The 16,043-nt window shown below is 42.4% G+C and overlaps 1 protein-coding gene across 9 annotated transcripts in view; it reads right to left on the minus strand.

The window, feature by feature from the left end:
- The window catches only part of IKZF1 (IKAROS family zinc finger 1), a 102,702-nt gene that overhangs the window by 76,433 nt on the left and 10,226 nt on the right, over nucleotides 1–16,043 (minus strand). For all 9 annotated transcript variants that reach the window (XM_075921674.2, XM_075921678.2, XM_075921683.2 and 6 more), the window contains exons 2-3: nucleotides 11,885–11,938; nucleotides 179–292 (exon numbers count right to left, since the gene is read on the minus strand). In XM_075921674.2, coding sequence (XP_075777789.1) covers nucleotides 179–292; nucleotides 11,885–11,938 — 168 coding nt within the window. The remainder of the gene's footprint in view (nucleotides 1–178; nucleotides 293–11,884; nucleotides 11,939–16,043) is intronic.

Genomic DNA, 16,043 nt, shown 5'->3' on the forward strand with positions numbered 1-16,043 from the left:
ATGGCATTCCCCTGTGTGATGGCTGGGGGAAAAGCAGGGAACAACCTCATTGAATTACCATCTGCTGAAGGGGATGAAGAGACTCAAGACTTCCTAGTATACCAGTCAACTATACAATGATTTGTTTCAATATTATACTGAACTAATATTTCTAAACACAGCAGATCAACCATCTTACCCAAAGCTCTATCATTCTTCTGTTGTCCTCCTGTACTGGTTGAAAGGTCTTCTGGTACAGGCATGGGCTCATCTGCATCATCTGGGACATCACTTATTGGAGGACTTTCCTTTCCTAAATCACAAAAGAATGTTTCTTAGATTAATAATATTGGTGGGAATAGATAAAAAACTTTATAAGGACCTTAGCCTGCTCTCCTCCTGCATGAAAAACTCCTCCTGCAGTGGGAGTTATATGCATGGAAGAAGTGTATATTAGGGAACACCCTTGCTAGATTTATTTTAGCTATACTAAGCTTGTTAGCTTCATTTCTGGTACTCATGACATGTACTGCTAAACTCAAAAGATCCAGTCTAGAAAACAATCAATTACAGATTATAAAGGTAACTATTTGATGCTGTTTACCAAAAACTTTCCTTTTTTCTATGGGTGCTACATGAAGGTAAGTAGATTTTTGCTCTGGTGCCACACCTACTAACATCAAAGCTATACTGTCAAATGCTCTAACCCAGCAAAGGGCAGCCTAGGCTTGTGAGTGGGTTCAATAAGTGGCCCTCTTTCATCTCAGTGGGCTGCAACATTCTCGTAACCAAGATGGTCTCTCGGTATAGGGTAATTTTGCTAAGTGCACATGTGTACCTACAATTTGCAGGGTGTGTCAACTGAACTGTAGCAGTGCTTTGATTGGCCGCAGAGGGAGCACATGCCTCACACTATCAACGTTGTGTGCAATCAGTACGCACTTCATGCCACGGGCACTGGCTTTACATGCTTTTCATTTTAGTAATACTGGTAGGAAAAAACCTACCTGGATGGAAACCAGCAAAATCTGGCAACCCTGCATGTGGGCAACAGTAAACAAAAAGCCTGGTGGGCCACACATAGAACCATGATGGGCCACATGCAGCCTGTGGGCGGCAGGCTGCATTCCACCATTCTAAAAGCTCTCCTTGCAAATGACTAGGGGCTATGGCTTGGCTTCACTCTTGGCCAGAGCTTTTACTGGCTGGCTCAAAATACCGCCTCAAGCCTTAAAAATGGCTTCACCCTATAACATACTTAATTCCCTCAGTTCCCAGTGACTTTTCTCATTCATTCCAGTGCACTGCACCAGGATCAAGTATCACCCAACAGGATACTACCGTATTTTCCGGCGTATAGGGCGACTGGGCGTATAAGACGACCCCCTATCTTTTTAATTAAAAGATAGGGTTTCATCTTATACCCCAGCGCCCTTCCGCCTCCTTTGCTCCCGGTGTCCCTGGTCTGCTGGAGATGGTCCCCAGCAGACCAGAGGCACCGGGAGCAAAGCCGCCAGGAGCGCCTGGGCTCCCCCCCGCCAGAGCCCCTCCGCGGCTTTGAAAGCCTCGGGGGAAGCCGGCGGGGGGGCATCCCAGGCGCGCATGGGCTGCCCGCCCGCCGGAGCCCCTCCGCGGCTTTGAAAGCCTCGGGGGAAGCCGGCGGGGGGGCATCCCAGGCGCGCATGGGCTGCCCGCCCGCCGGAGCCCCTCCGCGGCTTTGAAAGCCTCGGGGGAAGCCGGCGGGGGGGCATCCCAGGCGCGCATGGGCTGCCCCCCCTCCGGAGCCCCTCCGCGGCGGCGCGGAGGGGCTGCGGAGGGGGGGCAGCCCATGCGCGCCTGGGATGCCCCGCCGCCGGCTTCCCCCGAGGCTTTCAAAGCCGCGGAGGGGCTCCGGCGGGCGGGCAGCCCATGCGCGCCTGGGATGCCCCCCCGCCGGCTTCCCCCGAGGCTTTCAAAGCCGCGGAGGGGCTCCGGCGGCGGGGCATCCGGCGTACAAGACGACCCCCGATTTTTGGGGGATGTTTTTTAACTTCAGAGGTCGTCTTGTACGCCGGAATATACGGTACTTTGTGTTTTGGGATCTCCTGTTGACAAAGTGAAAGCCATCCAATAGCCTGAATGCAAGCTTTTTGTAATATAAGCAAATCAAGTTCCATAGCCATTTTTTAAATAAAAAAAAATAACATTTCAGTTCCAAATGCAATGCATTTAAAAATTTATATTTCTACCCCTAATTACTACACTATCAGATGGTGAGTTTCCTCTGTTAGTTTTCATTCATTTTAGATACTAGAATTGACTGTCCCCTTGTGACAGACATACACGTGGCCTCCTCCCTCCCTACTGCTCCCAGGGGCAGGGAGGTTCAAGCCGTGTGGCCTCTTCCCTCTCCCCTGCTCCGGGAGTACTGGTGCGCACACATTCTTCCCTTCCCCCTAGTGGGGGGAAAGAGGGGCGTGTGAGCTCGGCATGCTGCTCCTCCTCCTTCCCTCCCTGTGGTGGGAGCAGGGCCTCAGTGGAGGGAGTGGAGCTGTAGATGGGTCCTGCCTTCCCCTAGAAACTTCTCAAGTCTTCACAAATGTTCTGTGTGACAGACAGCGTGATGGACACTTCTCCTTTTATAATAGTATAAATAACAGTATCTGGTAGTCTAGCATGCATAATCTTGCCAAAGTCCTTCTTATAATGGTTTTAAACACTATTGGACAAATCCAGGCCTGGTTCAACTCTGCTGTAGCCAATTGAGTTATCTGGGAGATTAATTTAGACCACCATTATTAAAAGACAATTCTCTGATGAAACAAAGAACAAGAAAGACAATGGGCTGGATTCTGATCTCTCTTATGCTAGTGTAACGCTAGTAACTTTACCAGCTTTAATTGCTTAAGGCCTTTTATGAAGATCATCTACAAGTATTTAAAGGTGGTGAGGAAAGGATTTTGTGGCTACATAATTAGGTGTAAGGGAATAAAAGTGAGAATGAGAAAAAAAGTTGATAATTTCTTGATGAATTTATCAGATTATGCAACAGTCTCTCAATGGAAGCAGCTGGAGCAGCATCCAATGAATCATTTAAAGCTACAGTGGATAAAAAACTTCAAGATAAACCATACGGACTAATCCTCGCATTGGCAGAGGGACAGACTATCTAAGATAAAATGTCTTCCACATCTCTAATTTCTGTCATGGTATTTACAGAAAGAGACAAATAATAGTGACTGGATGTGGCCGCCCAAGTGAAGATGGGTTAGATGAGGGAAAAGAAGCATGGGCTCAAAGCAAAAAAGAACAAAAGCAGGAAGTAAGCTAATTAAAATGTTGTTTCAATTATTATTTGCTCAGCCCTTTTGTTCAGTTAGCCCTGTGATTTCCTTCACTGCTTTACAGGATTTAAGGAACTTAAGAACTGCCAACCACTCTTCCACTGCAAGTCACAACTTGCCAAGCTGAGCTGCATCTTATGGAGTGAAGGCAGAGAGTGAGGCAATGTGGCTTACACATTTGAGCTATTTCAAATAAGAATAATAAAACAAAGAAATTTAGCTTATGGGCAAGGGTCATTCCAATGAGAACCATCTCCCCCAGTCTTAGATTTTCCTTCACAAAACAGCTTAAAAATAAATAAATTAAAAGCCACTTGCAAGTCCAAGGCCCTATTGTACTCTCAGGTGCATGAGCTTAAGCCCACATATACCAGGTTACTATATATTTGGGAGAAGAGTTACCATAAAAAGCATCAGGCTTGTGTTTCTAAACACCAGTTTAAATAGATAGCTGGCATTGCAGGTCACCACATTCTATTATAATAGAAAGCATAAAACTTTATTCCTCTCCCCCACTCCCAATTTAGGCACCTACTTCTCACATCTTTAGAAGACTCTTTCTGGGATTCCAAAAAAATTTAAATGGGCAAGCATGCTGGTAGTTCACAGCATTTAACCAGGTTTGTAAGATGGATATGGGTACTGGCGTGTTTCGTTTTATTAAAAGATTAGACACTCAATTGGTGTAAATCAGTGGTCTGTAGTGGAGCTGTTTACACAAATAGCACACTGCTTTGCTTGAGAGATTGGAGTGAAGGAAATTCCACTTTGCTAATTTTAATAACTCTTGCCACAGAAGCCTGGCTTTTTTCCTACTGCACATGACAGAGCAATCCTTGTATATGAAAAGACTAGGTAAAAATACTAGTTTAATAATTACTGTGTTTTTAGAGCTTTTTCTCTTGAATTCTAGAGCATGATATTCTTATTTCATGCCTTAACTACATCTAAATTGTCACACTCTGATAAAATCACTACTGCATGGTAATCTTACAGATATGCAATCTCACAAACATTTCTTGCAGATGAATTTAAAAATGGAAAGGGGGAAAAGAAACAGTTCTCCATTTAATTTCTATCAGGCATGTCCAGAATAACAACAGATGTAAGGGATTCAATTGTAGTACAAGTAGTGGGCACTGGGGCTATTAAAACGTCACAAACATCCAAATCCTACACGTTTTCTCTACTCCTATATGTAGTTTTGCTCAAAGTGTGTGAAACACACACACGCTTCAGTCTAGCATTTGGGTGTGAATTTTTTTAAAAAGTCTTAAAACACACCTTTATTTATAAAAATGTTACAAGACTTTTGGAAATGTTGAGGTCTATTCCTGGCTTTGCCACTGAGTCATTGGATGGCCTTGGATAAGTTACTTAGGCCAAAAATTTTAAACTTGGGTATCTAAAATTAGGTATCCAAATCCAAATGTAGCTCTGCAGATAGGATCTCAAATGCCTAGCCCTAAATACCTGTGCAAATACTGCAAATTGTTTATTTTGCAGAATCAGGCCCACAACATCTGTACTTGTTTTTCCATCTGTATCATAGGAATGATAGCACTGACCTACCAAACAGGAGTTTCTGGACACTTGCAGAACCAATCCAAGTAGCATGTGGATGTTTTTTCATCTCAATGAAGGCAATAAACACAGAGCACCTCCACAGAATGTTTTGACATCTCAGATGTTCAGGCCAGAAAGGTGCTTTAGAAGCCCAAAGTATTATTAAAAAGACAGTGAATGTTTTCTTTTAGAAATACTGGTCTTTATTTTTCTAGAAATCAATATCAGTTAAAGGTTTCTGAAGATTTACAGTTATTTGAATGGTAACTATATTGTTACTTACACAAAAATGCAAGACAAAAGAAAAAAGTTTGTCTTACATATTAACATAAGAACGGCCATAATGGGTCAGACCAAAGGTCCATCTAGCCCAGCATCCTGTCTGCCAACAGTGGTCAATGTTGATGCCCCAGAGGGAGTGAACACAACAGGTAATCATCACGTGATCCCTCTCCTGTCATCCATTTCCAGACAAACAGGTTAAGGACACCATTCCTATCTATCCTGACTCATAGCCATTGATGGAGCTAACCTTCATGACTTTATCTAGCTGTTTTTTTAACCCTGTTAAAAAGTCCTAGTCTTCACAACATCCTCTGGCAAGGAGTTCTACAAGTTGACTGTATGCTGCATGAAGAAAAACATACTTTTGTTTGTTTTAAACCTGCTACCTATTAATTTCATTTGGTGCCCCCTAGTTCTTATATTACAGGAACAAGTAAATAACTTTTCCTTATTCATTTTTTCCATACCAGTCATGATTTTATAGACCTCTATGATATCCCTCCTTAGTCTCCTCTTTTCTTAGGCTATGTCTAGACTGCAGGCCTCTTTCGAAAGAGAGCGTCTAGACTGCACGGAGAAATTTCGAAAAAGCAGCTTGCTTTTTCGAAAGAAAGCATCCAGTGAGTCTGGATGCTCTCTTTTGAAGAAGCCCTATTTACATTGAAGAACGCCTTCTTTCGAAAGAGGAACTTTCGAAAGAAGGCATTCTTCCTCGTGAAATGAGGTTTACCACCATCGAAAGAAAAGCCGCGTTCTTTCGAATTAATTTCGAAAGAACGCTGCTTGAGTCTGGACGCAGGGGAAGTTTTTTCGAAAAAAGGCTACTTTTTTCGAAAAAAACCCTGAGTCTGGACACAGCCTAAGATGAAAAGTCCAAGTCTTCATATGAGACCTGTTCCAAGCCCCTAATCATTTTTGTAGCCCTTCTCTGAACTTTTTCCAATGCCAATATTTTTTTTTAGATGAGATGACCACATCTGGATGCAGTATTCAAGATGTGGGCAGAAATGGTTTTATATAGAGGAAATAAGATATTCTCTATCCTTTTTTAATGATTCCTGACATTCTGTTTGCTTTTTTTGACTGCTGCTGTACACTGAGTGGATGTTTTCAGAGAATTATCCACAATGACTCCAAGATCTCTCTTCCTGAGTAGTTGTAGCTAAATTAGTCCCCATCATATTGTATGTATAGGTGGGATTATTTTTTCCAATGTGCATTACTTTTATTAGCATTATATTTCATTTGCCATGTCGTTTCCCAATCACTTAGTTTGGTGAGATCTTTTTGATGCTCTTCACAGTCTACTTTGGTCTTAACTATCTTGAGCAGGTTAGTATCATCTGCAAATTTTGCCACCTCCCTGTTTACCCCTTTCTCCAGATCATTTATAAATAAGTTGATTAGGATAATTCCCAGGACAGATGCTTGGGGGACACCACTAGTTATCTCTCCCCATTCTGAAAAACATACCATTTATTCCTACCCTTTGTTTCCTGTCTTTTAACCAATTATCAATCCATAAAAGGACCTTCCCTCTTATCCCATGACAACTTATTTTACTTAAGAGCCTTTGGTGAGAGAACTTGTCAAAAGCTTTCTGGAAATCTAAGTACACTATATCCACTGGACCCTCCTTGTCCACATGTTTGTTGACCCCCTCAAAGAACTCTAAGGGTATGTCTACACTACCCTCCTAGTTCGAACTAGGAGGGTAATGTAGGCATACCACACTTGCAAATGAAGCCCGGGATTTGAATTTCCCGGGCTTCATTTGCATAAGCGGGGCGCCGCCATTTTTAAAACCCCGCTCGTTCGAACCCCGTGCAGCGCGGCTACACGGGGCACGAACTAGGTAGTTCGAACTAGGCTTCCTAGTTCGAACTACCGTTACTCCTCATTCCACGAGGAGTAACGGTAGTTTGAACTAGGAAGCTTAGTTTGAACTACCTAGTTCGTGCCCCGTGTAGCCGCGCTGCACGGGGTTCAAACGAGCGGGGTTTTAAAAATGGCAGCGCCCAGCTTATGCAAATGAAGCCCGGGAAATTCAAATCCCGGGCTTCATTTGCAAGTGCGGTATGCCTACATTACCCCGCTAGTTCGAACTAGCGGGGTAGTGTAGACATACCCTAATAGATTAGTAAGGCATGATTTCCCTTTACAGAAATCATGTTGACGTTCCCCCAACAAATCATGTTCATTTATGGGTCTGACAATCTTATTCTTTAGTTTCAACTCATTTGCCCAGTACTGACATTAGACTGTAATTGCCAGGATGACCACAAGAGCCCTTTTTAAATATTGGCGTCACAGTAGCTCTCTTCCAGGCATTAGGTACAGAAGTTGATTTAAAGCAGTGGTCCCCAACCTTTTGGGGCTGCCGGGTGCCCGGGAGCGGAGCTGCTCACACGCCGGGCACCCAGGGGCAGGGCCACACATGCGCCCAGGGGCAAGGCTATGCACGTTCCTGGGGGTGGGGTCACCCATACGCTGCGTGCCTGGAGCTGGCGCCACCCATGCGCCGCACTCCCGGGGCTGGCGCCACAACTGTGCTGCACGCCCAGAGGTGGGTCCGCCCATAGGCCACGCGCCCGGGGCTGGAACAGACCATGTCCCGTGCTCCCAGGGGCGGGGCCGCCACCGCCCATGCGCTGCGTGCCCAGAGGCAGAGTCTGTGCCTCATGCCCTGGTGCTGGCAGTGCCCATGCACCATGCGCCTGGTGTCAGGGCCACCCATGTGCTGCGCGCCCGGGTCGGCGCCGCCCGTATGCTGCAAGCCCAAGGCCGGCACGGCCCTCGCGCCGCTCATCCAGGGGCGGGGCAGCCCATGTGCTGCGCACCCGGGGCCGGCACAGACCTCACGCCGCGCACCCGGGGGTGGGGCCGCCTAAACGCCACATGCCCGGGGCCGGCACCAACCATGTGCTGCGTACCCGGGGCCGGTGCTGCTCATGTGCCATGGGGCTGGCACCGCCCATGCACCGCATGCCCGAGGGCGGGGCCGGCCCCTATCACTTGGCAGGCGCACAGAAATGGCCCAGTGGACCCGCGGCCACCGCATTGGGGACCACTAATTTAAAGGATAGGTTGCATGACCAATAGTTCCACAATTTCATATTCGTGTCCTTTAAGAACTCTTGGGTGAATGTAATCTGGTCCCGGTGACTTGTTACTGTTAAGTTTATCAATTTGTTCCAAAACCTCCTCTTATGACACCTCAATCTGGGACAATTCCTCAGATTTGTCACTTAAAAAGAATGGCTCAGGTTTGGGAATCTCCCTAACATCCTCAGTCATGAAGACTGAAGCTAAGAATTAATTTAGTTTCTCTGCAATGACTTTATCATCTTTGAGTGCTCCGTTAGCATCTTGATCGTCAAAAGGCCCCACTGGTTGTTTAACAAGCTTCCAGATTCTGATGTACTTAAAAAACATTTTGCTTTTAATTTTTCTTTTCCATATGCCACTTTTAAAAACTGGTATAAAGTCACTTACATTGATGGAGTTATTCCCAATTTACACTGTTTTAATAAGAGAACCAGACCCAGGAACTGGAGCTACATGTAGCAATGCCTGTTTACACTAGCTTTGAATCTAGCCTATAGTATCAAAAGCAAAACCTTTTCCCCTGTTTTCTCAACAAATGGCAAAAATGGAGAACTACAGAGGTTCCTTAGAGAGATCTTTGTGTGATAGTGGTGATAACATTCACACTGGCTTTCATTCTCCCTCAACTGTTAGACCCAAACTAGACCTGAAAAAACAGCAGGATTTACACTGCTGGTTAAGTGAGATATTATCTGTGTTTTCTGATTCTCTTGCCTGAGTGCCGGATACAGTACGGTTAAATGTACGTCAGCTCTCTCTTCATTTCAGAACTGCAACTGCTTGTCTCATGAAATATCACTTTCAGGAGAAAAAAAGGTGCACTCTGAGCTTACTATAGTTTTGGTTCCTTTAGGAGCTAACCGTCACCGAATTCCAAGAAGTGGGCACATTTGTGTTTTAAACAGAAAGGGCCTGACTCTGATCTCACTTATGCCCATTTTATATTCTGTGGGCCTGATTCTGTAGGCCTGAGTCACTGACACGCCTTGTGCCAATTACCACTATGCAAAGTAAATAGCTTCCAAATGCAACCATTCTGATTTGAATGGGACTTTATACCTACTTTTCACAGCATAAATACTGACACCAGGCAAAAATCAGTGGCACAGCAGGCCACCTGGCAGTGGCTCAGCTTTGATAGTTCAGGAGCAGTAGGTACACTTCAGGAAAAGAGAACCAAGGCAATTTACAGCTGCATTTATGATCCCCTCAATTCCGGGACTGTACAACAGCCAAGCTTGTCCCCAACATATATTACAGCACCCTTGCCCTGCAATTATGTACCTGGAGGCATATGGAACCTGAATAGGGCATGATTCCCTTCAGGTCATGCCCACTGGCCAGCAGAACTTGCCAACCCTATGGGAAGGAAATAAGTAGCACCCATTCAAGGGATATAGCAGCATCCAACTGCTTTAGTGAGCTCAGGAGAACATTCCATACCACAAGCTACTCTGCGTGGCATTAAAACTAGGCCATGCTGCTATATGCAGCAAATATATACTAATACCACAAGGAAAAATAAGGTATCGAAATGATTTACGGAATCAATGGTTGATCTATGGATGATGTCAACACCACCATCAGAATACTTGCCCCTTTCACTTCAAATGAGCTGTCTTACCTAGACCAACTAATTTGAACCCTGCAAGATCGACAGAGGTAGCTTCGATCTTTCTCTTTAATGTAGACGTACCCTTAGAAATTTTACTGGAGTTTCTTTCAGATCTTCCCATCAAGGAATAAGGAAGAGAATGTGGCCTCCTAACCCATAAGCAAAAGTGGTCCATTCCATGGAGAACAAGCCCATCACACTGCTCCTCCTCACAGCAGGAGTTTGCCTCGGAGTGATGCTGCCTCTGACCAGCCATTGCAAGAAGGGGTGAATGTAGAGTTCAAGTTAATGCAATTTTAAGCACCAAGACATTGAGTGTGGCTCTCCACTGGGATATATGCTGCCACGGAGGTGGAGAATGACACAACTGTTTCCAGCACCCCTGGGGCCCAGTAGAACCCAATCCCTATGAGGCACCCATAAACGCAATTCTGCAGCACACAGAATCGTTGAATTTGAATCACAACACAACTAAAAGCTCTAGTCTAAACAGATCTTAACAATTGCCTCTATATAAGGAATACAAGATCTGTACTCCATTGTTTTTCCCAATCGGCAGAGTAGGTGTCAAAATGGCACAGCAGTGTCATAGATAGCAAGTTTTTAATTATTACAGTATGCAATGAAATTGTGTTGCTCGGTATATTTAGTTATAATATAAAAATGAGAATAATTATTTGAGAAAAATACAACAGCTGAAAAGTTTCTGTGGAAAACTATGATGGAAAATGGCGTTTTAAATCAAAACAGAAAGTTCCGTGAGACACAACCATTTTATTTTAAACTTATCAGGTTTTCATCTTAAAATAATTTTTTTTCTTTTTTTGAGGAGAAAACAGAGATTTCTAAAAAACAAAATTTTGTATCACATACACAATTTTTGTTCTGTATCTATATAATTTACTTTATAATTTGTCCTTCAAAAATAGACAAAAACTATAGTTACAGGTGGGGTTTAAGGATAAAATGTTCTGTCATGTTCTATGGTTCAAGACCATTTTCTGATCATATACAGGTGGTCTTTGCGTTCTGATCCTCCAAACACTTACGCAGATGTTTAATTTTAACTGTGACCATTGTCTATTAAAGTAAGCTACCTGCTTAAGTTTTTGCAAGATGGAGACCTCACTGAACAAAGGTGACCTGTTCTAGACAGCATACTAAAAGTGAAAACTAAAGTCATTTATCACTGCTGAGCTCAAATATTAGGGAACCTATGGAGAGGGAAAACTGTATGGCTCCCCTAAGACTAGAGATGGAGCACTTTAGTACTAAGCATAGTATTATCTTGATAATCTATATTTCCAGTTTTGCCAAGGGAAGTAACATGGGGGGAAATGGTATGCCCAGGGCTTGTAGACTCCTAAGTATAATATCCAGAGGGCAAATTTTAGAGGCCTAACTCTTCCATTTATTATATGAGCCTCCTCAAGCAACATTTTCACATTCTCTCAAAGTGTTGATACCTTGGAATAAAATAATCCTGGGCCTTGAAGTCTAATGCCATTGATGCTATAGTTTTAAATATCTACCCAGTTATGTATCAATCCAGTCTATACTTTCAAAGCCCAATAACATTATAAAAGGGTTTTTTTTAGGGAGAGGGTATTAAAACATACTTGGTGAGCAATTTTTAGTGAATATTTTCCCTTCATAACTGAAGTTTATTTGTCCTGAAAATGGCATGTACCAATCAATCTTCTGCTCTCTTTTCCCCTCAAAACCCAACATGAGTCTGATCATGCTTCCAAGAATATACTACTGTAGGTTTAATGCAAAACTACTTATATTTTCCTTGGCTTCTTAATTTATTAAGTCCCTTAAAAAAAGTCTGTGCAGTACTAGACTTGATATTAAGTGATACCATTAATAATGTCCTGCTTTCTACTCTAGCATTACAAAAGATTCAAAGCAATTATAATGACAATAAAAACAACACTGCACTATGGTACAGAGATTAACAGCGATTCAGGATTTTCATCCTAGATGTATTCTTTAAGGAGCTCACCTGAAACCTGGGACATATCTTGAGCCTCATCTGTTTCCATTTTCCTCAAGTAATCTAAGAAAGAGAGGAAAAACATTAAGTTAATGTGAAATATATACATATATAAAAAAAAGAAAACCCAAGACAAAAAGCGAGGTGAGGGGGGGAAATCCTCTGCTATTTAACTATAAGATTATCTGGCAAGAATAATGTATTTTTCTCTTTATTTTCCTCCCTGCATACCTGGGTATCAGACTGGCACAGACCTTGATCCTTTTAAAAACAGCATTACAAAGATTTATAAAAATATCATTACAAGCACAGGAGGACCAAATTTGTTATTTATTGTTAATTTCCTACTGCATAATAACCCAAAATGCAAACTGACTGCAACAAAATTAAGCAGAAAATTAAATGGCCCTGGGTCATTGTAGGCACAGAATTCATTCTCTTGGTTGATCCATAGTTATGTTCTTTCTAATTTACTGAGCATGCATCGATGAACCTTGAGTCAGCTTGGTGACACGCGTACAATCAGCAATCAAAAAACGAAGCAATTTGCTGAAGAATGTCTCATTTACCCAGGCAGGGCTGCATATCTGAGCAGCAACCGCCACTACCTCCATTAATAATGAATACACCTCCAGCAGTGGCAGATGGGCAAAACAGCAGTTTCAGTCTTTGGCCCTCACTCTTTTAGGAGCCCTTGCTCCAGACCACACCAGCTTTCTTCTACACAGGGAGAAGTAAAGCTCCCTAAAATAGCAAAACAAGCCCAGGAGACAAAGGGAACCTAGGCCTTCCTGTTTTGCTGACAGATGGCCAGCTCCACAGATTGGTAACAAATACTGGGAAGCTACTGCCCTTCTGTTGCAACACATAGCGTTCTGAGAGTAAGTTGCGAGTGACCACAAACCCCAGGGAGAAGCACACTGAGCGTTAGTGGGTAGAAATAAAGTTAAAATTTTCACAAGCCTGCAAGTCTGAAGTCTCGAGTGCCTGTGGTGGACATCTGGTAGCGCTTTGGATAATAAATGGCTTACAAGAGCAGGTATTCCCAGCACAACCTGATACTGAACTTTCAGTGCAGTGCTGGCAACTCAGGTAACCTTAGGAGAAAAAAAGTTATTTAACCTGTAAACTCTGTCTACTACATGGCTTTGGGCCATGTCCTCATCTGATGTAAACTGTCACAGCTTCTTTGACTTCAGTGGAACTATGAAGTTTACACTAGCAGAGGATCAGGCTCTGGAGAGTATGTCAACACCACAGAGTTTTGTCGGTAAAACGGCCGTTTTTCTGACAAAACCTGAGTTATGTTGACATTGCAATCATGCTCTTCTGAAAGTAAATTGAAAGAACAGAGGGGTTTTGCCAGCACTGGTAATCCTCTTTCTATGAGGAAGAAGCCTTTTTCCAAAAGAGCTCTTTCGGAAAAAGGTTTATCTGGATGGGGAAGAGGGAGTTCTTTCTAAAGAAGAGGAAAGCGGAAAAAGCACAGGTACCCTGGTGGCCACTCCATCCATAATAATCACAGCTTAAATACAAGATAGCGTCTATTCAGTGTGGACGCTATCTTTTGAAAAAGCAGATCGCTTTTTCAATGTACTTTTGTGTGTGGATGCTCTCTTTCGGAAGAAGCTTTTTTGGAAGATCTATTTCCATGAAAGATTTAGAAACACAAAAGGATAGTGGTTGAGTTACTGTACAAAGAGTTACACCACTATTCTGATATTTGGGACAACTGTACAACATCCATTCTTCTCAAGTCTTCAAACATCTATTTTGAAAGAAAGAAAGAAAGAAAGAAAGAAAGAAAGAAAGAAAGAAAGAAAGAAAGAAAGAAAGAAAGAAAGAAAGAAAGAAAGAAAGAAAGAAAGAAAGAAAGAAATGCTGGAGATAGTAACATGATACCGAATAAATGGCAGTGGAAAATAGCAGTTGCCCTATTTAATTTTCCAATGAATTTTATGGACTTCCCAGGCAAAGTTTGTCTCTGAACCCACATAGTGCATGTCAGATCTAGCAGCCTACTCTTTAGACACATGCATATCGCCCTTTCATGTCAATGTAAGCTTTGTGCACAAGGAAGAGCCTGGTATCAGAGTGCACATCTGCTGTGTGGATTGAAGAGCAGACTTTTACCCACTGCATTTTGCCACCACGCCTTCAGTCTGTCCCCTCAACCAGTTACTGTGTAACTGCCATAATGCTATTAAACATACCTGAACATTTTGTTTTGCTTTGAGTCCCAAATTTTACTTCCACCTCAAAAATGTGTTTAAAAAAACCTGTCTAAAATAGATTGTAGCTGTGCAAAACACAGAAAGCTTCCACCCACCCCACCCTTTACATCAACTTCTGTGGGACAGAAGAGATTTCAATGTGTCCACTTTTTAATAAGGATAGTCAGTGGGAGGTACAGCCTACTTATCCTGAGGGTGGGGAAACCCAACAATATCTTCTAATTGTAACCCATTCAGTTACAGGAAATGAACCCGGTCTCCATATATACACTCCCATAGTTCTCCTATATGGGTCACTGGATGCAAATGAAAAAAAGGACATTCCTATACATTTCTTGGTGGCTTAGATGATCATCTGTCTGTTTGATTAACAGATAATTTCATTGTGGCATGATGACCTCCAGCGACACAAAACCCCAAGAAAACACACACTAGAAGGGAATCCTAGTTATTAATGAAACAGTGTGTCTAGAATAATCAGAAAATGCTTCAAGCTCTATTTCTAGGCCTTCAGAGAAGACATGCAAAATAGGCCACAATGAATACACTAAAGACAGTCTCTTTTGCAGAAATGGATTTTTAAATATAACGTTTTTCTATTGTATTATTCCCATAATTCCCTACATTTAACAGGACAAACCATTCACCCTTTTTGCATGCTCCTTGTAACTAGTCAGATGTGGAATAAAATTTGCAAAGGTTTCTCAATTTCTAAATGGGGAGCTCCCCTAGTTTATACAAAAGAGAACTGGTAACTAGGTGTCCCTGAGGAGAAATCCTCCACTCTGCCACATGCCTATGTCTATGTCACATGTTTTCATGTCTATGAAAGCCTAGACTTTCTCACCATCAGTCCATTTTCTCTGGCTCACTTCTATCTCCAGGCTTTTTGAGGGGAACATGAGACTGATTAGAGTTTTAGAATGAGTAGATGGGCAATATATTAGTTTGGTTGAGAAAGAAGAGGGGATGCCATTTTAAAATGATCTTTTGGACTTCAGAACCAGTCTTATGTATGTATGGCAGTCACAGCATTGATCATTCAAAAAATTTAAAGTAATTAAATTAAATCAGGCGATGCCTAATTTGAAGAGGGAAATAATAATGTAATGCTAGTAGTCTTTAGATTGTAAGTACCAGTGAAATTCCAACCAACTCCAGCAAAAGTTTTAGGTCTGTGTTGCTAGGGGATGCATAACTGGACCCATATCTAAGTGCTTGGACAATATGTTTCTTCTTCCTTTTTTGTGACTGTACAAAGGTTTTGAAATCCTTATTCAGGCATAATCTCTCATTGGGCCAAGTTTTTGTGTAATGAAAGCACTACCTGTTTCAATGACTTTTACATAGGTATAAGATTTGATCTTGCTTCCACTGAAATCAATGTGAACTTTGCTATAGATTTCAAGGAGAGCAGGATTTAGCCCTGAGTAAGGACATCAGGACTCCCCTCACCAAATAACAATTTTTAATGTTCATACTAAATCTTTATCATGGGTGGACACAGAAGGATTTCAGCAGAAGTGTAGATAACATTAGACATGAGAGAAAAGTACTATTATTTAATAAAAAGAAAAACATTAACAATCAACCCTTTGCAACTTTTAATAGTTTTAAATTCAGTGAGTCAGATTCATTACAGTCATGAGCGTGTGCAATTTCACTCCCTTCTACTCAGTTATGCCAATAGTAAATCAATGCCAACATTTTTAAACATCAGTGCCTAAAGTTAGACACCCTAAGTCCAAATTTAGGCACCAAATCAGGAGCCATTCACTTGAACAGAAGATGTAGGTGCTCACCCCCAAAGGAAATTCTGGCCTCTTTTCCTTAGGTGCCTAAATATGGATTTAAGTGATTTAGCAATTACCAAAAATATCTACAATGCTCCCTTCAAAACATCTAGTTTCTTCAAATCTCCTTAGAAACTGAAT

Source organism: Pelodiscus sinensis, chromosome 2, assembly GCF_052426305.1.
Source record: "Pelodiscus sinensis isolate ZL-2025 chromosome 2, ASM5242630v1, whole genome shotgun sequence".
Classification (NCBI taxonomy): Eukaryota; Metazoa; Chordata; order Testudines; family Trionychidae; genus Pelodiscus; species Pelodiscus sinensis.